Below are 22,907 nucleotides of genomic sequence, written 5' to 3' on the forward strand. Positions count from 1 at the left end.
TTTTTTCTTTGGATTAGTGCTGTCTCACTCTTACGCATAGTAAAGCTGCGACAGTAGTCCTCCCCTTCCGTTCCTATCCTCACACTTAATGTCATCATAGATTCTCGATACAATGTGCTAGAAAGAGATAGCGCAAATCAGTCGAAGAGATCTTGTCGTCAGGAAGCGCAGAGTGACGGCTCACTCTGTTAATTATATATCTCTATGACTGGCGCTCGCGAATTTTTAATTATCCCCTTTACCTACGAGCTCATAGCGTATATAGGTTGAATATTACTATTAGTAGTTACACAAAAGAAATTTTATTAATGGCTAAAGGTTCCAAACCAAGGTCCAGAAACAAAAAAAAATTGTTAATAAATATAATAGATAGTTTAAATAATCTCAAATACTATGTGTCTTTTAAACCATGAGAACGTCTCCTTAAATAATTATGATTAATATCAAATTTATTTAATATTAGTATTACATTTTTCCTTTTTTATTTTGTTTCATCAAACTCAAAATAACAGCGACATTTCCGTATTCAGAGCACCACGTGTTCCCAACGTTATTAAATTATCGGAACGTCCTCGTATTATCAAGTGGCACGGAGCCATTACATCGGAATCCGACGACCCGGGATTTCATCGACTAGCTTTTGCGCAGTTAACGGTGTGCAGTTGGCAACGGCGCCCATTTCTCCTGTTTTGTGAACGAATAACGAATGCCGGTTGTCGACCATCATTCGATCTTTGTCAATAATTTTGTGGTGCTAGGTGGCAAAATAATTTTAATTTTCCAAACATCTGGGTTATTCTCGAACCACAATAACACGTAAGTAAGAAAGTTTTGTTATTTCACGCATCTAATCGGCTCGATATCGATGCATATGATTTCACAAAAGGTGTGTAAATGCTTGTACAACATAACCTTTGATTTTTCTAGATTCTTATGACCTCATGATGAATTTGAGCGAATGGAGGCCTCAGGAGAGCATAATAAAAAACATCGAAGAGACTTTGCAGTTAGCATTAGTACCAAACAGCGATGCTCAGAAAACTGTTCAGGACAGGCTAATTCTTATGAAAAGTTTGACAGACTTCCCAAATTATCTGTTATTCATTTTGGGGAATCCAAGTTTTTCCGAAGATATCAGATCCCTTGCTGGAATTGTACTGAAAAATAACATCCAAACATCACATGCTACGTTGAGTGCCGAATATTTACTAAAAATTAAAAGTGAATGTCTTCGCCTATTGAAAGATCCTTCAAGGGAAGTAAGAATCAGTATCAGTAACATCATTGTGATAATCGCTAAAGATAACCTAAAAACTTGGCCAGAAATAGTTCCTTACCTAACTAAAGGATTTGTCGCTCAAGACGAATTCAGTGAGGTAGCATTAACAACATTATTTAAAGTGTGTGAAGAATTAATCAACAGTCAAAAACCCCAAGATGAAATTTACAAGATAACCAAAGAAGTTTTTCCAAAATTTGTAGAATTTGTGGGACTAGAAAAATGTAACGTTCGTCAAAATATAGTGAGACTTACCAATCAGTTTCTTCAAGATTATTTTTTGGTGATGAAGCAATCCATTGACTTAGGAATATATTTACGCCATGTTATGCAGCTAGCTAACTCGGAAGACCTGGAAATACAAAAATGTGTGTGCCATACCTTTGTTATTTATATTGACAATCACGAAGAGACACTGTTGCCCCATCTGCATGATATAATATGTTATTTATTAGAAAAGTGCTATCACCAAGATCAAGATGTAGCTTTGCAAGCATGTGAGTTTTGGTTAGCTTCAACTAAAATTAATACATGTAAGGATATTCTTACACCGTACATTGAAAAACTACTTCCGACTCTCTTAAAAAACATGCGCTATTCTGATACTGAATTAAATATGATTAAAGATAGCTTGGGTTCCGATGCAAATAAGAAGGATCTATCAAAGGACATTTCTCCATTTCATTTTAGGGACAGAAATAATTCAGCTGAAGGAGAAGAGTACTACAGCGATGAAGAGGGTGAAGACCAAAGTGATGATTTTGATGATTTCTATGTTGGATGGACATTGAGAAAGTGCAGTGCAGCTTCCTTAGACTCTATAGCGGTAAAGTTTGGTGATGAAATACTTCCCCTTCTTATTCCTCTTATTAGTGAAATGTTACAGAATCCTGATCATTTGATTAAAGAATCAGCCATATTAGCGTTAGGTGCGATTGCAGAAGGTTGTTTCAATGGTTTAAAATCGGAGCTGCCAGAACTTGTTCAATTTTTAATACATTGCATGAATGATGAGCATTCTGTTGTGAGAGTTATTACGTGTTGGACATTGAGTAGGTATGTGTCTTGGATTGTGAATGTTAGAGCAGATAACCCAGAAGAATATTTTGTACCTGTGATGACTATACTGTTAAAACATTTTGTCGATGAGAATAAAAGGGTGCAGAGAGCTGCCATCTCTGCTTTTTGTATATTTCAGGAAGAAGCTCAGTTAAAATTAATTCCTTACATAGATTTTATTTTGGAAGGTTTTAAATATGGATTTGACCAATTTCATTGCCGTAGTTTGTATTTGCTATATGATGCTATAGGAGTTTTGGCGCAGTCTGTTGGTAATAATTTAAGTAAAGAGGATCATGTCAATAAGTTACTTCCACCTTTGATGAACAAATTTACTGAACTCAAGAATTTCTATGATGACCATTTTATTGCAGTATTGGAATGTTTGTCTAACGTTATACCTGCTTTGGAAGCATCGTTTGTACCTTATTCTGAAATTGTTTATTGGCATTGTTTACAACTTATTAATGACACCCTAATTGCTTCAGTTAATTATCAACAGAATCCAAATGAATATGATCCACCAGACAAGGAACCTATGAATGTAGCTCATGATGTTTTGTACAGTATGGCTCTAGGATTAAAAACATATTTTGTGAAATATGTTACAAACAGTAATCTTATATATTTGCTGTACACTACAATGCAAGACAGTTCGAATTTAATCAGACAAACTTCTATTGCTCTGTATGGAGAGCTAATAGCATTGTGTTATCCATTTTTAGCTTCTAGTGTCAATGAGTACATTCCATTGATTATTAAAAATCTAGATGAACATACTGATGGGGTCTGTAATAATGCTGCTTGGGTGATTGGAAAGTTGTGTGCTGTGATGGGCAATGCAATCCAACCTTTCCTTCCAGAAATCCTTAATGCCTTTGTTCATATATTAAGAACACCAGCTGTAGCTCGTACCATGCACAAAACTGTAGCTATTTCCTTATGCATCGTATTCTATGTGTGCCCCGATGTGACTATTCCAGAAATGGATGTGATTGTTAAGAATTGCTGTATGTTAGTGAGAAATGTTAGGGATTCAGATGAGAAGGATCTTGCTTTTCGAGGCTTGTGTGAGGTGATTATAAGGCATCCAGAATTCAACAAGAACTACTTCATCTTCTTTTGTGATGCTGCAGCTTCCTGGATCAATATCCGTGTAGATTTGAAGCAGACAATTCGCAATGTTCTATTGGCATTTAAACAACAATGTGGTGAGGATAACTGGCACCAATTTTATTGTCAGTTTCCTGAAGCTCTTAAACTTAAACTTCAAGAGTTATATGGGGTATGAAATAAACAATCTACAAAAAACGGGGAATTCGACATATGGGTGGGAAAGCTTGAGTGCACCTGCCTTGAGTTTATCGCGTAATAGTATTTAAATATCGTCCGTGAGGGAGGGGCGTCTTGCCGGTATCTTAGAGTCACGCGTTAATAAAAAAATCGAGAAGGATTTTTTTAGACAGATTAATTTTTTTGTTTTATGGGTAGTTTCTTAGTAAATCAACTAAATAATGTTTATTTAATTATTTTTAAGATATTTTATAACAAATATGGTAATTTACATTGTGTAAGTGTTTTTATTTAACAATTTCTTTGTCACAGAATTGTACATTTAAGACTTGAATTAATTAATTCATCTTTAGGTAAATAAAGGGAGACATATTGCCATTTTAGTTTTCTTTTTTAACATCTGATAATGCTTTAAGTACTTTTACACGTCACTGTGGATGTATTTCATTTATAGATTGAAACATTTTTCACTTTTCTGTGTTCAGGTTTACTGACTTTATCATTGTGTTTCAAATAACTGGCCTTAAAAGGACTTCAAAGAACCTTAAAACATTTTGAAAAACAAAGTGTGTGAACAGTTAATTTTTAAGTGTGAATATTAGTCTTTTTGTTCGCACTATTAAAAATTTTGTATTACAAATATAGGATTATTTTTCTGTTCGTTAATTTATGAGAAGAGCTAAAACATGATTTTAGCTTACCTGTCTCTGTCTGTGATAGTACCTATCTATATTGTACATTATTTGTTATAGCTTTATCAAGTTTTCTAGTCAATATTTATTATTCACTTATTAAATGTTTCTATTGTTCTCTATTTTAACCATATTTGTAGCCTCATTTTGAACTTTCTCCTATATTTGATAATCTTATCTTCAAAATATTTACATTTCGTCGAAACAGTTTTGTAGGTATTAATTTTTCACATTCAGTATGAGTAATAATCATAAAAAGTATAGGTAAAATGGTATTAAGTTTTTAACGTTACATTTAAAATTGATGTAAAATTCTGTTGTAAAATGACTTGTTGATAATTACACTATGTTCTGTTTAAGTCAAAAAGTTAAAAGACTGCTAAAATTAGTTACTTTTAGTAAAAGACTGATGTATATTTTATTAACAATTCCATTCTCCAAGTGCCTTCTCTTTCATGAAGGCTTGTCGAGTCTTTCATGATATTCTAATTCTGGTTGAATTTTTTCAACGTAAATCATTCAAATTATACCACCAGTAGAAATTTTTCTACATGTTGATTCTCTTCTTATTGTATTACTGTAAGTAGGAGCAATCTTCTAAAAGCTAATGAATGTTTTCTACTTTTAACCCATTTCTAATCGCTCTTTTATATATTTAGTGAAGGTCATTTGACTGAATTTCTTACAAATAAGGACATTCAAATACTGATTCAACTTCTTCCTTGTTATAATATGATATAAATTTTGGAGTCTTCAACTTCATGTGATTCTGAGGTTCCTCAAATATCACTTCCATATTTTAAAAGTAGTTGTAGGTATTTACTATTTATATAATTTAATATTGTGGACTTTCAATTCTCTAACTAAATGATCTGTATTCCTTATTAGTGTTAAGATTTTTATATCAAGTATTTTCTAATAGGTAAGTATCTAATAACCTTGTATTTTTATAATACTCAAAATATTTTTTAAAACTCTTGCCACATAGAAAGTTACTTTGTGTCGTTAAGATGTGAAATATTTTTGAAAGACCTCCAAAATTTGCTCAAATTTCATAATAAACACCTTTCCTCATACTCTTATATTTCCTTCACTTCAAAAACATTGGATTATTCATGGTATGAAGAACATATTTCTTCATCGTAGATTTATACTTATCAAAATCTGTTATTTACTTGAATCAAGTAAGTACTTACTTATATCTTAAAAAAAATTGACTCACTAGGACATAGCTACATTTGATAGATTGTCATATTTGTTTGTTTAAAACTTTTTTATTATTAATTCTTAATGTCATATATCTTGAATTAATGGACGAACTTTTATGCTACAAAACTGTAAATCTTGACATATTATACAATTATGAAGATCTATTAACAATAGATCTTTTATATAAATTCTATATAAGGGATTTTTGTAATTTATTAGATCTTCTATAGTTTTCTACAAATATATCTAATATATTCCAACACTTTATTTCACAAGTTTGAGATTAATGGTGTCATAATAAGCGTCATTGTTACTATTGCAGGAAGATTTTTTTTCTCTAGATTCTAGATTTATAATAAAACAACACTATTTTTAATATTCATAGAATTTTCCTTTTGCTAAAACATCAACTTCCTTTGCTTACTCCATGGTGGTACAACTTTTAGTGGGTTTTAGCTGACTGGACAACATGCCTCCTTTCCTGTCTGTCTTGTGCAATCTCCATCCAATTCTCCACACCCGATAGCTTTAAAGTCTCCTGCTATATTATCTCGCCACCAGAGTCGAGGTCTTCTTCCAACTGAAACTTCTTCCCATACAGCTGTACTAGTCTTTTGTCCAAATGTCTTCTGAGGTGTCCAGTCTATTGGAGTCTTCTGGATTTTATTTCTTTTACTATGTTGGGTCTGGATATAGTTATTCGAGCCCTTTGGTAGTTTTTAACCTATATTGTCTTGATTGTTTCCATCAAGCACAGCTCCAAAAATCTTTGTTAGGATTTTACTTTCCCAAACATGGAGTTACTATTATTTTGATTAGGATTTTTATGATCCAAAGATTTTTCAAATTTTTCAATTGATAACATGTGGCACACAAAATGCATTTGTTAAAATATATGTTTACATTTTTTTCTATCTATAATATTCCATTTGCCCTTTAAATATTGTCTGATACTGACTTGTGCTTCAGGTCTTTTGTGGTTGATCTTTTATTATGAATATATATCTTCTTTAACCTTTACTGGTGGTTGATTTGCTTTGTACTATTTTGTTCAAAATGAATATCATTAGTAAATTTTAGATATCTCAGAAACTTGATGTTAATATTAATAGGTACTGTAAAGTTATTATATCTTCTTCATGTACTGTGCTCGATTATCAAGCGTTGGCTATAGTAATTTTGTTAACGGCAGCTCGGAAAAGGGATGCAGAAGATCTGTTAAACCATTCTCTCAGGTTTCTAAGCCATGACTGTCTTCTTCAACCTGACCTGTCTCTTCCATCTACCTTATCTTGTATTATCAAATGGAGTACATATATTATATTTCTCTGAGTGTAATCACTTTCGGAAAAAACTCGCTTTATTAAATTTCTCTTTAGCGCAACTTGATTGGTTTTTGCATAGCTCATGTATTTAGCCGATTTGCTAGATACTGATTTATATGCGATATAATTTTTTCTTGCTACATGACTGTTATTAAGTGAAATATTAGATTTTTCTGCTATTTCGTTTTTGAAATTTTCATTTTTTTTTGTAAATACAGCTTACCGAGAACTTGTTATTTGTCAAAATTTGCTGTAAAACCATTTTGATTACTATTATGAAATACTCTGATCATTAATGGTAGACTATACACAGTAAAGGGTGTTTGTGAAGGTATTATTAAACAATATCATCCCTAATTTGAAGTATTCGATCCCCATTTATCACAATTTATTTCATTATAATTTCCATACTTAACTATAATCAAAGTGTATTGATTAGTTAATGCCATCCATTAGCATATCTTGTTGGTATTTAAAGCTTATTATCTTTATTTTAGTCTCTATAGGCACTTTGGTCTAGAAAGTTTTAGCTTCTCATTTTTTATGTGTATTTTGGATATATCAATATTCGAATTAGTTTTATTACTATTGTAAATTGTATTTTATATTGGTTTCATGTATTTTTGTGTTTATTTAATGCTTGTAGATTTTAAATTTACAGAATGGTGATTTGACCTTGTAGACCACTGTGACTTGCAAGATCTTTTATGTATAACATATCTTTGTATTAGTCCAAAAGATGTATACATTTGGAGCTGCATTTGTTACCTGATCAGGCACTACTTAAAAGAACAATAGTGATGTCATCACTGAACAACTAGCTTCAGTTGCATATGTTTCCCTCTACATTTTCATAAAATCTGAATTTTGATCTGTCCACTTTAATCATTTGGCAGAGATAATATCATGAGTTAACAGTGTCCAGTGATAATACCTGTGATTACCTCTGAGAGACCTTTTTGCTTGCCCTTGACCTGGAATATTTTCCCAGTAAGCTGCACTTCTTCCTTGGTAATCAGTTAAAATTAATTTTGTTATCTACCCAATCCTTCTTTTGTGTTACTGTACACACATGATTAAATAAATGTGCTGTTTAAGAATTCTTCTAACTTATTTTTAGGCATTTGAACATTTTCTCATTTACTAGAGTCTAAATATTTAATAGATTAACACTGATTATCAACTAGTTCATGTTTGCAACTGTCTGAACATACGTGTTATGGTTATAGTATATTTTGGGCATTGCAAATTGTCGCTGTTGTCGATCTGTAAGTTTTCTGTTGTTTTATGTTGTAAATATTCTATTAACTCTCTTTTCCATCATTCTTATTTTAGAATGTGATGGTAGATATATGTGATACATCCATGTCACATTGCAAATTTTGTTTTGTCATTAGTTCTAATGTCTAGTTGATAGTTTCCTAATATTTCTGTGCATTGGGCTAGCCTTTTTTAATTATCAGTCTTTGAATACTGATTCAAACAATAATTTTCTATAAATTACATAAAATTAATTAACAACAATAATTGTATGACATCTAATATTATATAAATTAATAGGTAATAATTGCTCTTGGGTAGAAACACCCTAGAAAAGCATTAATTTGTTATATATGACATTATTTTTTGAATATCTATTTCAGCACATAATTGGAACAGCCTTCCCTTTCTATTTGCTTTAAAGATTGCAAACAAATGCCTAAGCATTTATAACTTTCTTGTGGTTGTTAGTTTTCTTCACACTCATCCCAATAAAGTGAAATCAAATCACGTTAATTACTTCAGGAGTGTTTTACGTTTCCTAGCACAGTTATGTTGTTACAGCCACATACGTACTTAAATAACGCTGGAGATTATTCTGATGTTTCATAGATACCGGCTCCTACCCCTTCCTGGCCCAAATACCATGCTGAGCCTGCCTCCAGTCCTCCTGTGGTACTAGTGGTTTGTGATATTTCATGTGTATGCATTCAGAGCTGTGCGTCTATAAATTCATAAAAACATATCAAAAAAAATGTTTTTGCTAAAAATAAGCAATTTTCATTTATGTATATCCTAATATTTTAAATGTTAAACAAATATAAAAAAAAATATAAATTTTTATGACAAATTTTTGTCATGAATATATTTTGAGCCATATAGGTTTATTTATAATTCAGAGTTTTTGATGTATTAGATAATCCACTATATTGAGAAACATGGCATTGCAAGTTTTATACAGGATGGTATATAAATTTTAATATTACATGCTTGTGTGAATATTGCAAAAGATAGGTTTCAAACTAATAACTCCTACATGGCTTAGAAGAACATTTTAAAAAATATTTTGCTAAATTCAGAGTTTCCTCTGAATATGCATTTCTTCTGAAATGCTCTGCTAGTGTATTTTAGTTTAGTATCTGACTAGAATCATATCTCAAAACTTTTGATATTTTTTGTTGTTCTGTTTAATATTCTAGAATATTCTAGGCTTTTATTTGTAGAGAAGGTTTTTATTTTGATTGTCGAAGAATTTTTCATTTTAATGAAAATGTTTCTTCTTGAGTATGTAATGAGTGCCTATCTGTAGCAAATGTTGGCGATCATCATGACAATCTGTTATCTTATGCAGCTGCTCGAAAAAGCTGCACATTTGTTGTGTTGAACCAAGTTCTGGCTTCTTTAACCAGGATGTTCTTTCTGGACCTTGCTTTCCAAATATTTTTCCCTGTAGGAGGGCACATCTGAATACATACAGTGTGTTTGAAGTATTGCTACTTTCAAGATTGGATGGTTGTAGTATTGTAACTTTCGAGATTTGATGGTAGTCAGTATCTCTCGGTTCTTCCCCATTTTTCTGAGGACCTTCTTTATCTGTGACTCGGTTAGTCCATGGGATCTTAAGTATTCTTTGATATAGTCACATCTCAAATGCTTCCAGTCTTCTGCACATATCTTCATTCAAGGTCTACGTTTCAATGCCATAAGAAAGAACAGACAAGACGTAGCATTGCAGTATTCTTATTTTTATACCAAGAGAGAGGTGGATCTAGCTTATCTCCTTATTGCTGGTCCATTCTTCATTTATTATGGTGCCGAGGTAGTTGTAGTGCACCACTCCTTGTATTGAGGTTTGGTGTTGATGTAGAGTTGACCTTATGTTATCGTTTTCTTGCTAATTATCATGAGCTTTATCTTCTTTAACTTTGTTGAGGCCATATTGTCTATAATACGTAATTTCGTTCATAAAGACTTATATGTCTTCTAGGTTGATCACAAATACTATGGTGTCATCTGCATATTTGATGTATTATGAAAGTGGTCCTGGCAATTATTATATGAATTTTTATTTAATTCGTTTATTGTAGTTCTCAAATGAAGGTGATTTGTTACTTTTCTGATTGTAGCAACATTTATACTAATGTGTATGTTATAATATTGTAAGTATTATTGCATAATGTATTTTATGCCATAACTGTTTCAGGTAGTATTCATAATATAACATTCCTCTTGACTATTATTCCTTCGCTTGCTTGCAAAAATATTCCTGGCAGATTGTTTTCACCATAAACAGTAAAGAGCAATGGTAATGCTATGCATTTCTGTCACTCTCCTTTAAGTATTCCTAGTTATTGGGATATCCGAACGTTTATTTTACTTTTTGATTTTAATAAATATTCAGAATTATAGCACAGGTCGTTATTATCTATGTTCTTACTTTCTCTCACTATGTACTATGTACTTACTAGAAATTCTTCTCTCAGTTTATTCTGGTATAGGTACTCTTATCGTACACTTTTTCAATTTTAGCAAGATATGTCATATTTAATAATTTATACCCAAATATCTTGTATTAACATCTTCGAACGGAGGAGGGCATTTCTAATAGCCAGTCATTTTTTGAATCTTATCTATGTGCAACTCATATCGATTTCTATTTAAATTTATTATCAGTTCTATGTCGATATTTGATATAGGTTATAGATGATTTTTCAAAATATCTTTGAAAACAAAAATTAGAATGATTTAATGACATCAAAGGCATCTTGGTATGATATTATCGAAACAAGTATACTACACTGGTCACTGCGTTCCTTGCATTGTATCATATGCTTTGTACTCTGTGTACAATATTATAATATTAGTACCATCTACTTACTTATAAAAGAAAGAAAAAAACAGAAATATATATTCTTTTTGTACGACATGGTGTAGTCTGGATATCAACATTCCAGTTCTTGTGATGTTGATGTCTAGCTGTCATACCACCTCTTTGGCGTCTTTCTAGTGGTCTTTTTGTGTTGGGTTTATGTGTTTTTGTCCATTTCGAGATTCTTCTTGGGTTCATTACATCTGATGGGACTCTTACTTGGGTATAACTATTGATTGGATCTTTTCGTATGTTATTAACATGTTTAACTTGTGTATTGCTATATTGAATCTGTAAAGTGTATTGAATATAAATATATAAGAATAGAAAATATTTTTCAAACATGTTCCGAATCCATGTAGAACTTACAGAAAATATATATTTTACCACTTCCTCGTTCGCACCACCATCCGAAGACTAAAACGTTGCACAACCATCTCAGTATAAAATGGATTTAAACTCGTTAACAATTCAAAAAATTGTGTGCATTACAGAATGTTCAGTTAATTGTGGTTTGAACATATCCAATTATAAGGCTGTATCCATTGTTTCATATATTATAACTAATGTCAGAATGAAATGATTTCTTTTGGACATTTGGACTTCGTAAAGATAAAGTCACATTTTTAGTTGATTTCATGAGAAACTACCCAAATAACCGCGTAATATTTCCGTACATCTTCCGCGGGGGAGGGGCGTTTGCTAAAATAAAATAATAGAGTCACGCGTTCGGAAAATCGTGAGATTTGTTAGTTTTTTTAACACGTTAACTGCCTTACTGAAATACTTAGTACTTTGACATTTACGGCGATACATATCCCCGGGGATATGTTACCTTAATTACTCATATGCGTTACGTATCCCCGGAGATAGCAAGTAAACAAAAATCCACGAGGAAAATAAAACTCATGTAGCTGGCTGTATACCATAAATCACAAAAATACTAAATCCTTTGTAAAAGGTATATTTAAAGGTGGGAAAATCCCTTCTAAATAAGGATTACATTATATCACAACGTTTTCGGATTAAAAAATCCATCATCAGTGTTAAAAAGTCAATAGTGTGCATGCCTGAGTCACCAAAATGTTTTGGGTAAAAACCCTTTAAATGTTGAAAAGTATTATAATTTACTACATATTTTTAATAAAATTTTGTGATGTTGCAAATATTCCTGGATATTACCCATGGCAACACAGGACTCGTCCTACGTGGCTGGAATGTAAGAATAATTGAAACCTCACATATTGGAGTTGAAAGGCAAATTTTGTGGTGTTACAAATATTCCTGGATATTATCCAGGACACCACATGACTCTTCCCACGTGGTTGGAATGTAAGGAGGATTGAAACCTCACATTCCAAAGAGTTTGGGTCCAAACTCTTTGGAATGGTGAGTCCAAAGGGAAGAGTCCTTTGTTGCCTCAGGTATATTGGAGTTGAAAGACAACTTAAATATATGAGGTTTCAAAGGTTCCAACCACGTGTTGCCCTGGATAATATCCAGGAATATTTGCAACATCACAAAATTTTATTAACAATATGTATGTAGTAAATTATTATAAAAAACAAAATGTCGAAACCCAAAAGACTCCCATTTTCAAACAAATAAATGTTTAAAAATAAAATCTTTGGATTTCTTAGTTCGTAAACAGATTCTCTCTGATACCTATTCCCATCCTTCTAAAAATTGCAAGGAAAAGGGTGATGAATGTATAGACATGGGGAGTCTACATAGTTGCACTCCACAACATATCAATTCACCGAGGTAAAGATCAACAAATCTGCTTCCTGCTACTCGATACGTGAGTAAAACCGTGGGTAGATAAAAGGCATTATATTTAATTTCGACTCAGAGATCATTACCATCTTTCTATGGACCATTTCGAACTCTTTTGTTCTCATCAGGAAAGCAACTGTAATGATGCTTTGAATCGAAAAATAAATACCTTTGCCATGCATGCCAATTACAAAATATAATTAACATTAAGACGCTATAGCGACCTCTATTAACGTAATGTCGAAACCCAAAAGACTCCATTTTCAAACAAATAAATGTTTAAAAATAATAAAATCTTTGAATTTCTTAGTTCGGAAACAGATTCTCTAAATTATAATACTTTTCCACATTTAAAGGGTATTTACGCAAAACATTTTGGTGGCTCAGGCATGCACACCATTGGCTTTTTAACACATGATGAATTTTTTAATCCGAAAGCGTTCTGTGATGTAATGTAACCCTTATTTGGGGACTTTTAAATATACCTTTTACAAAGGATCTAGTATTTTTATGCAAGTAAATCTTTACTTAAGATTTCTCTTTGATCTGATGGTAATGTTTTCTTTGAAATGTGTGTAGAACATCTACCAATCGTTTTCTGAGCTTTTGTTTCATTTGAGTTGAGTTTCATTTGTTAACATATTTTATACTACGTTCACTACCAAGGTAAGCTCCAAGTCACACTGATCAGTGAGTGTCGTGTCATTTAAAATTAATTTCTAGCCAATGACAAGTTATGACGACACGACAAACTCACCAATCAGTGGGATCTCTAGCTTAGTTTAGGAATGAACTAGTATAGATAGACAATTCATCGAGTATTATTTCACATAAAACATTTCGAAACTGAAATATTTTTAACAGTTTTCTTAACAAAAATATACCGATTATGAAAGGACATCGCACACATATGGAAAATATTATGTCACTCAAATTCAATAAAATTTAGATTTATAGATTCGTTTCCAAATTACAATAATTGCGCCAACTCTGATTCAATTCTAATTCAACACATTTTTGAAGTTCATAAAATTGTCATTCATAAATACTTTTGGTCTAGTTGCTATTGAAAACAACTTAACCGACATTGATCTAAGCCGACTAGACGAACTATACAGGGTGTCCCCGAAAATAGTGCGTTCCTTTAAGGTATGAATATAATACACAATGTAGAACAAAAAAGTCCTATAACATTTTTTTCTAAAGTTAACCGTTTCAAAAAAAAATTACATTGTTCTCCATATAAGCGAACTTTTATTTTCATAAAATTTAAAAATTTGGCATCACTGTACAAGAACTGTTAGTGATTTTGGTTATTGACACCAGAAAAATGTAGGTCAGACAGGTACACCTGCAAAATAATTATACCACCCCATGTTTGAAAATAACAAAACAAGAATTTGTTTGTTTGTTTAGGATGAAGACAGGGTTTAATGTAAATAGTAAAGGCTAATACTGCAACTATTTTTGAATTGTGATTGTCTATGTTTAGATTTTTGTATACATAGTTGTCAGATTTCAATTTGCACACCAAAATATATTTTGGTTTTTTGTCCAAACGGTTGAATTTAGAAAAAAAAATGGTGTATTACAGGCGGGTTTGCCATATTTTGACCATTCTGTGAATTATCCTAAATAAATCCTTTTCTATTCCACAACAGTTAACAGCGATAATCCTCTACAAGTGCCTGCCTAATACTACCATTCACGGACGCTGCCGTGAAGGAGCGGCAACGTTGTCAAGAAACTCTTATTTCGTTTGCATTGCACTATATTCCGTACACTGCATCGCATGTCTGAAATATACTGTACTTTATTATCTCTAAGATAAGAGTAAGCCTCTACCTTAATACTTACAGAAAAATTTATGAACTGCCTAAACACAAAATTTATTTGCTCCCTTTAACTCACGTAGGTACATACACATTTGATTTTAAATTTACGACGTTATTAATTAAAATTCAGACTTGCGCAATGCTATGAAATTATTGTAATTTCGAGTGGAATCTATTCCTGTAAATTTTATTGTATTTGAGTGACATTATATTTTCCATAATATGTGTGGGGTGTCCTTTGTTAAGAGAGTTATTGATAATTAAGTGCCAACAGATTCAAATTGGAATATCCCGGGGATCTGTAAAGCAGTTATCGTGTTAATTATTATTTTTTATTTGTTTTTATTATTAAGTCGCGTTTTAGTATTTTAGGAATTCGTTCGTTCTAAGCGTAAAAGAAAATATTTCAGTTGTTATCAACCCTTTTTGACCAAAATTAACGAATGAGTAAAAGTTATTTACATTTTACAACTAAAATATGTACCTAAATTTAATCCGTATTATTTTAAATTTTCTCATTCATCATTTATGCGCCAAATTGAACGTAAATTTCTATTGTTCAAATGAGCGTATATTTTTTTTTTCTGAAAAACCAGTACTTTCACATTTTTTTTTTTAAATTCTGGTCGAGTTTTCTTAATCTCTATTCGAATTATATGAGATTCTGAGTTTTAAGCTCAAAGCTCTTTATTGTTGCTGTTATATTTTAGTCTATCTAGTTAAGTGTCTTTTAAACAATATTTGTTATTGTGTTCTTGTAATTTTATTAAAAAAATAATAATTTTTAGTGACATTTTCTACAAGACACATTATGTGTTTAAATAACCATGTGTCTTGATAATAATTATATGTATTTATTTATTTGTATCCAAATTTTATTTATAGAACTGTGGTATTCTTACATGAATTTTGAATATAATGGACCATTTCTGTAAAGCTGCTCTTCTGCATAATACAATGGAATCAATACTATGCTCTCTCACCAAACAAATCGCAATTTGAGGTCCACTTTTGTTATAAATATCGTCTGTTCCAAGGTTGTCATTATTTGAGCAACGTTATACAGACTGTCAAAAACATTTCTTGACAGGTTTTATTTGTAATGACTTCTAATCGATAAAATTTTAAGAATATGTTATTTCTTTGTAATTGTATGACATAGTATCTCTGAACTCTTGAGTTTGATATTTTTGTCTTCTTCAGCTTTTCCCTTTTTTAGGGGCCTCTATTCCTTACCCTTCGTCATCATTCATTTCTATCCATCGTGTCTTCCTTCGCCATAATCATACCATAGCTTTCATATTGTAGAATAGTTTGTTTTCTACAAGCTTTTTCCTAACCCAGTTTAAATCTGTAAATCTTTATCATACATCAGTTCTTAGTTTATATATTTTTTAATTCTCTCCTAGTTCTTTATTTTTCCATTTTCTGATTTTAAATTTTCTATTATTATTTTCAACATCCTTTTTCCTTCTGGTTTTAGGTCTACCGTTTTTCTTTGTTCCTCCAATTCCAGTAACTGTAATATATAGGGTGGAAGGCACTTCCGGAACAAAATTATTTCTATCCTTGTGTTAAAAATTTTTAAAAAGCGCTAAGACCCGTCCTTTTTAAATATACATATAAACTTTTTAAACCAAAATTTGAATGTACAGGGTGATTCACGCAAGCCTAGCATAGTCCATAAGCTTTATTTTTAATGGAACACCCTATATATTTTTAGATTTTTAAAATCTGCTTAACAACCTGATTTCAACGAACCTTATCATGTATTGTGTATTATGAATAATACAGGGTGAAATTTTGAACTTAGTGTGGACACCACTTATGGAATAAAATTGTTTGTGTCCTTATTTCAGGAAATTATAAAAAACGGTAGGATATTTCAACTTTTAAATTCAAATATGCATTGTGTAAATATAAATTTAAATATACAGGGTGATTCACACAAGTCTAGTATAGTCCATGATCTTTAATTGCAATGAAACACCCTGTATATTTTTGTTTTTAGAATCTTCTAAACAACGTCACATCAAAAAAGTGTATCCTGTAGGTATGTATAATTTTCGTCAAGATATTAAATATGTACTTACATAAAATTTTGAAGTTAATAAAATTTATCATACTTTAATAATGATTATTTTTTAAATTAGCTCAATACATACATTTTCTAAATTAAATATAAATCAAAATGTAGTATAAAGTGGTATAAATAAAACAAAAGGGTTTTGTATTTAATGTCTTGACGAAATTTATAAGTAATTTCAAAATTCACCATGTATTATTCATAACGAACCCTACATAATACACTTTTTTGATATAAGGTTGTGAAGTAGCTTCTAAGAACATAAAATATACAGTGTGATCCATTAACACTAGGGATCATGGACTATGCTGTACTTGCGTGAATCACCCTGTATATTTAAATTTATGTTTGTAAAGCGCCCATTTGAATTTAAAAGTTGACATGTCCCAGCATTTTTTATAATTTTCTAAAATAAGGACATAAACAATTTTATTCCATAACATGTTTGCATACTTAATAATTTTAAAATTTCACCCTGTATTATTCATATCATAATACACGCAACATGATATAGTTTGTTGAAATCAGGTCATTAAGCAGGTTTTAAAAATATACAGGGTGTTCTATTAAAACTAAAGCTTATGGACTCTGCTAGACTACATGAATCACTCTGTACATTTATGTTTATGTTTAAAAAGTGCAAATTTTTATTTAAAAATCGACGGGTCTCAGCGTTTTTTATAATTTTTTTGAAACAAGGACAGATATAATTTTATTCCATAAGTGCCTTCCACACTGTATATATTTTAATATCTTTTTTATACTCTGCCTCCATGTTTAATATGAGTATTTTTGCGTTAGTGTTGTATCATATTTCAATATGTGGGTTTTAGGTATTCAGCAAAATGGTTCGGGTCTGGGTTTTTCTTCATTTATATATTCTTTATCTATTTTAGCTTTTAGCTTATTTTTCCTAGTCTTGCTTAGAATGCTAGGCACGGGTGTTTTCATTTCTATATGAGTCCTGATTACAATAATAATATTGAACAGTAGCGGTGACTGTCACTTGTCCCACTTTTCACCGACTTTGCTTTTCGGTTTCTTTACCTTCTATCGTAGCTTGACAAGTCATTCTTATTGACTTTTTACTGATTCGCATTTTGTTTGGTGTCTTTTATTTCTTTTCACTCTGTCGAGCTTATTTGAATTCAATGAATAGGGTTACCGAGAGAAACTCGGTATTTATCTATAATTACCTTCGGCAAATTTTCTACATTGCTGTCTATAGGTTTTTACTACCTAACTTTAGCCATTTATTATTCTTACATTGCAATTTTTAATTAAGTGCCCTGAAATTTGCCACTTATGTTTTCATATTATAAACATTAAAATAAAAATCATATCTGAATATTTGTAATAGATGTTAAGAAACAATATTATTTTTTTCAAAAAATACTTCCTGAGTGGGAGTATTGGTTTTTCGAATAATAAATTAACCTTTGTTATAAATTAGTAACAACCACTAGCTTAATGAAGTCCTAGTAGTAATACTAATTCAACTCTTCATTATTAAACAAAATATGTACCTATAAAGTGATTCATTTGACAAAAACGCTATATAAATTACTTAAATTAATGTTTTTGTTTGTACAATTATTATAATTTTGTTAATTTTGCAGTTCTTTAAAAGTTTTTGCATGCTGGACTAGAGCTGTCGTTCGTGAAGAGTACTATAAGGAAGTACTTTACCGACAACATCTGACTAGTAATTCCTTATTGCACAGTATTTAGTTTTATGGCTGTTCATGTGTTCAATAATACCTCAGTATTTTAAATATCAGTTCCTCTGGAAATACTTTCTAGAATTACATCCATTTAAGTTCTTTTGGTTTAGTCTAACAAGTTATCTAATGGATTCATATTTAGTTCAGCGGGATGCTATTGTTGGAGGTGTGAAATTATATGAACAAGGAATCATTGCATAAAACAGGTAGATTCCTTGTTTATGGAATTTCACACAGCGAACAATATAGCACCCCGCTCAGCTAAATAATAAATAATCAGTCTCTTGCTTGTTAGACTTTTAATTCAGTCAATTTGTACTCTAGGAGCCCCCTAATGGGAAAGTTTTGGGGTAGTTCTGATTTTTTTCATTCTATACTTATTTTGGGGCGCTGAATCCAAATATGAGGTTCGCGGACAAAATTTCGTGACGCAACATTGAAAAAAGCGAAAAATGTCTGCTTTTTCCCGCTTATTTGCTTAAATCTCGAAAACCATTAACTTTTAATAAATGGTCTGTTAACAGAAATTAAAGTGCTTAAAATTATCTGCAAATATCACTATTTAGTTTTTTTTTTCAGACGAACCGTTTTGTCTAAAGTGCGAGTTGAAAATTGGCAATTTTTAACGGTCTCTGCAAAACCGACCTTTTACATTCCAAAACTTTATTTTTTATTGTAATCCTGTCATTTGATACATTTCTCCTAGTTTTTTGTATACATAATTAAAAAGAAAAAAAAAAGTCAAAATTGTACAAATTCAGTATTAAAAAAGGTATGACTCTAACAAATTGATTACCACAAATTAAAATATATAATAAAAAAAATATAATATAATAATATGTTGTACTAAAAAAATAATATTGTAGTACTTACGTTATGAATTAAAAAATTTATGACTATGAATATGCAATCAATCACAAACAAGTCTGGCTAATTGGCTCTGCCAAAGCCATTTTTCAAGCAGAAAAAAATGACTAACAAAATAAAACTTAAAATATCGTGATTATGAATATTACAAATTATAATACAAAATGTTGTATAATTATAATACACAATTATATGAGCCGTTGTCTTTTAGAAGGCCCTGGCTGTGGTTCTCCGGTGGCGTTGGGTCCCGATACCTATTCTGCTTGTTCTGGAAAATAAAAGAGGTGGTGTCAGTTCTAAGGGAGAGCTGAGGATGGCAACATAGATTGTGAGATTAAACATACAAGAAGTGGTGAGATACTGACTTGTGATCATATATCAAAGAGACGTGAATGAATACAAAATAACTTGTGAGATTCTACATACCTCTGTCTCTTTCTTCAGTCTCTTCTACGTCTATGCCAGACGGGGCTCAGCGTTGTCACACAGTCCTTCGCATGATGTGCAAATTGGGGAACAATGGAAGCCCGCCTTCTTGCATCCACAATTGCGTTGGCAGCCCTTTTTACATTTACATGAAATATACCGGCGTATTGAGTTTGCTGCAGGGTCCAAAGTGGTTGGCACTGGCTCGAGACCACTAGTAGTTTTTTTTCCACCCCACTCACTTGGATATTTTTGTTGCTCGTCAGGTGTGGCTTGATATAAGGATAACCACTGCTGCACCTGATAGTAAACTCTCAGTGAATGTTCTCGTGCAGCAGCTTCGATAGGGGGTAATGAGGCAATGTTGGTCTTATTTTTGTATGATGAAGATACGCATTGTCTGTATCTCAAATCGTTCAGACTGGTCTCTTTTTCCATATAGAGCCATGAAAAACATGTTTCATGCTGTGGCAATCTCATCTTGATGTGCATTAAGGTATTTGAAAGTCTCCGTGGTTGGTTGCAAGTCTGTGTTCTTCTGTAGGACTTTAAAAAATTTCAGTTTCCCCTGATTAAACAATGCAGAAGAAGTATCACAACCACTAGTCGCATGTATACCCTATTCCACGAACATACGCCTGTTTTGGATTACTTCGACAGCGAATATTTTACTGTGCAAAATAAGAAGAACGAAAGTAAATTGCAAATTACATTGTTGTTTATTGGAATAATTATTAGCGCCATTTACTTTCGTACTTCTTATGTTGCACAGTAAAATATTCGTTGTCGAAGTAACCCAAAAGAGGCGTATGTTCGTGGAATGGCCCATAGTAATATAAGGTCCATGAGGATTTTCTCAGCAGCCAGGTGAGGGTTATATAAGCTTTGCGAAGCCTTTCCCTTTTCTGGTTTCAGAAAAAATACATTTTTTGTATTAGGGTTACACAGGCCAATCAAAATGACCAGAAGGTCGATATCTTCCCCCACCACTGTTATATGTTCATTTGACGGCGACATCTCAAGAGCTGTTGTGATAATTAGGATACCAGCATCCTTTACAGATTGTTTTGAATCCATTTTTGCATCATAAAGTTTCTCAATTAACATATAAATTATATCAACAGGCTTTTGTCTTATTCCAAAATATAATGTTAACTCGTTTCCATGACAACCATTCTTTTTTTTTTTAAATAGACGAATAAGTTTTTAACATTTCTCCCGCCTAAAAAGTGGGTTTTGCAGGGACCGCTGAAAATTACCCATTTTCAACTCGCACTTCAGACCGAACGGCTCGTCTGAAAAAAAAACTAAATAGTGGCATTTGTAGAGAATTTTAAGCACTTTAATTTCTGTAAACCGACCATTTACTAAAAGTTAAATATCGAGATTTAAGCAAAAAAGCGGGAAAAGCAGAAATTTTTCTCTTTTTTCGCGATTTTTTTCATGTTGCGTCACGAAATTTTGTCCGCAAACCTCATATTCGGATGATATTGTTTAAAAACATTAATATTGTTGATATAAAATGTTAATAAATTTTATTTTTTGTTATAAGAATCAAAGGTAAATATGATTAGGCGAATGAAGCCTTAGGTTTCGCAGTCAATATCCCAACCACACACACACACTCATATTCGGATTCAGCACCCCAAAATACATGGAATGAAAGAAATCAGAACTACCCCAAAACTTTCCTAGTCAAAAACACAATTTCACTGAATTATTTACCTTTATATTGTTTAATTATTTAAAATAAAGTACCTAATTTCCGTCTGTGTTTTACCTATGTATATAGACAGCTCTTTGTCTAATTTGACGCTTCTGTTAATTTATTTCGATGTGTACAAAACTGTTATTGTTTTTGCAAAAATTTTTATTGGGACTGTATTATAATTTTAGTTTTAAAAGACGCAAAATTTTTATTTCTGTAGGTATTTGCACATAATAAATTTTTTTTATTTTAATTTTAGTTTCATTTCTCTTACTTAATTGTTGTCTTACCTTTTTATTTGAAACAGTAAGTATGATTTCTGGTTATTTATTATTACTGTTATTATCAGTTGGTAATTGTTCATTATGCTTTGTGAGTGTTAAATGTTGTTTTTATTTGATTTCTAACACGATGATAAAGCTATGTTGCACACAATTAAACTGGTTAACACAGTTCAAAAACCTACAGTGAAACCTGGATAGTTCATGGCTGAAAGAACGAAAAAAAATCACCGATATTTCCAAACTCCGTCCGACATGTCTGAAAAGTTCTTTCAGACGCTCAGAAAAGAGTAACGGGTAACAGAAAACCTAAAGTAACAATTTATTCCCTTTTTCAGTCAGTATGCAGGACCTTGAACACAACAATTTCACAGTATGTACAGAGTAAACAAAAAGTCTTGAAACCACCTAATTATCTCTGAAATGGATGGTCCGAATTGTACAAAACTCTATATTCTGCAATATGGACATTTTAAATTTGAGGTTTGCAATATTGCCAAATTTACTATTTTTCTGATATCTTTAAGAACACCCAGTACGTGTACCTTCATTGCAATCTCCACTTCAATACCAGTTCAAACGTATACAATACTTTTAATTTTATGTAGTCAGGAACATCTTCAAAATATGAAACGAAAACGAATAATCGTCTCAATAAATTTTTTGATTCAAACTATGTACATCTAAATTTGGACATAATGTTTACTATATTGCTAAATGAATGTCTATCTAGTCAAATGTTCCAAATGTCCTCTGTTGTTAGTTTGACGATATTCTAAACGATGCGATGGTAGAATGCTTCATATTACATTTTTTCATGTTTGTCTAAGAATTTCTATGGATTCGACGATAAATCTTTGCCTTAGCTCTGCAACACTTGCTGGGTTAGTTTTATAAATTTTACTTTTCAAGTATCCCCAATAAAAATAGTCTTTATGATTCAAATCGGGTGAACCAAGAAGCGATTCAGTACCACCGAATCTAGCAATCCACCGTCCGGAAAATCTCTGATCTAAATAATCCGATCATTTATACCAAAATTCGTCATTTATACCGGATTTCGTTTTGCTGAAACCACGTCTCAGGTACAATTTCATTTATAAGTAGCATTGAATAATAATTATCGCTTGTCAAATTTCCATCTATTAAAATCAGCCCAATGAACTACATAAGTACCCACTATACCCGACCATACATCATACATTTACATAGTTTTTG

General features: G+C 31.6%; 2 protein-coding genes across 2 annotated transcripts in view; both read left to right on the top strand.

The window, feature by feature from the left end:
• Positions 1–22,907, top strand: part of LOC114325942 (protein phosphatase 1E) — a 220,887-nt gene that overhangs the window by 86,882 nt on the left and 111,098 nt on the right. The window lies entirely within an intron of this gene.
• On the top strand, positions 635–21,661 carry LOC114325941 (transportin-2). The gene is made up of 2 exons (XM_028274098.2): positions 635–816; positions 928–21,661. Exon 2 carries the CDS (start codon positions 942–944, stop codon positions 3,627–3,629), a length of 2,688 nt encoding a protein of 895 aa, XP_028129899.2. The 5' UTR covers positions 635–816; positions 928–941; the 3' UTR covers positions 3,630–21,661.

The sequence above is a fragment of the Diabrotica virgifera genome, chromosome 3, assembly GCF_917563875.1.
Source record: "Diabrotica virgifera virgifera chromosome 3, PGI_DIABVI_V3a".
Lineage (NCBI taxonomy): Eukaryota > Metazoa > Arthropoda > Insecta > Coleoptera > Chrysomelidae > Diabrotica > Diabrotica virgifera.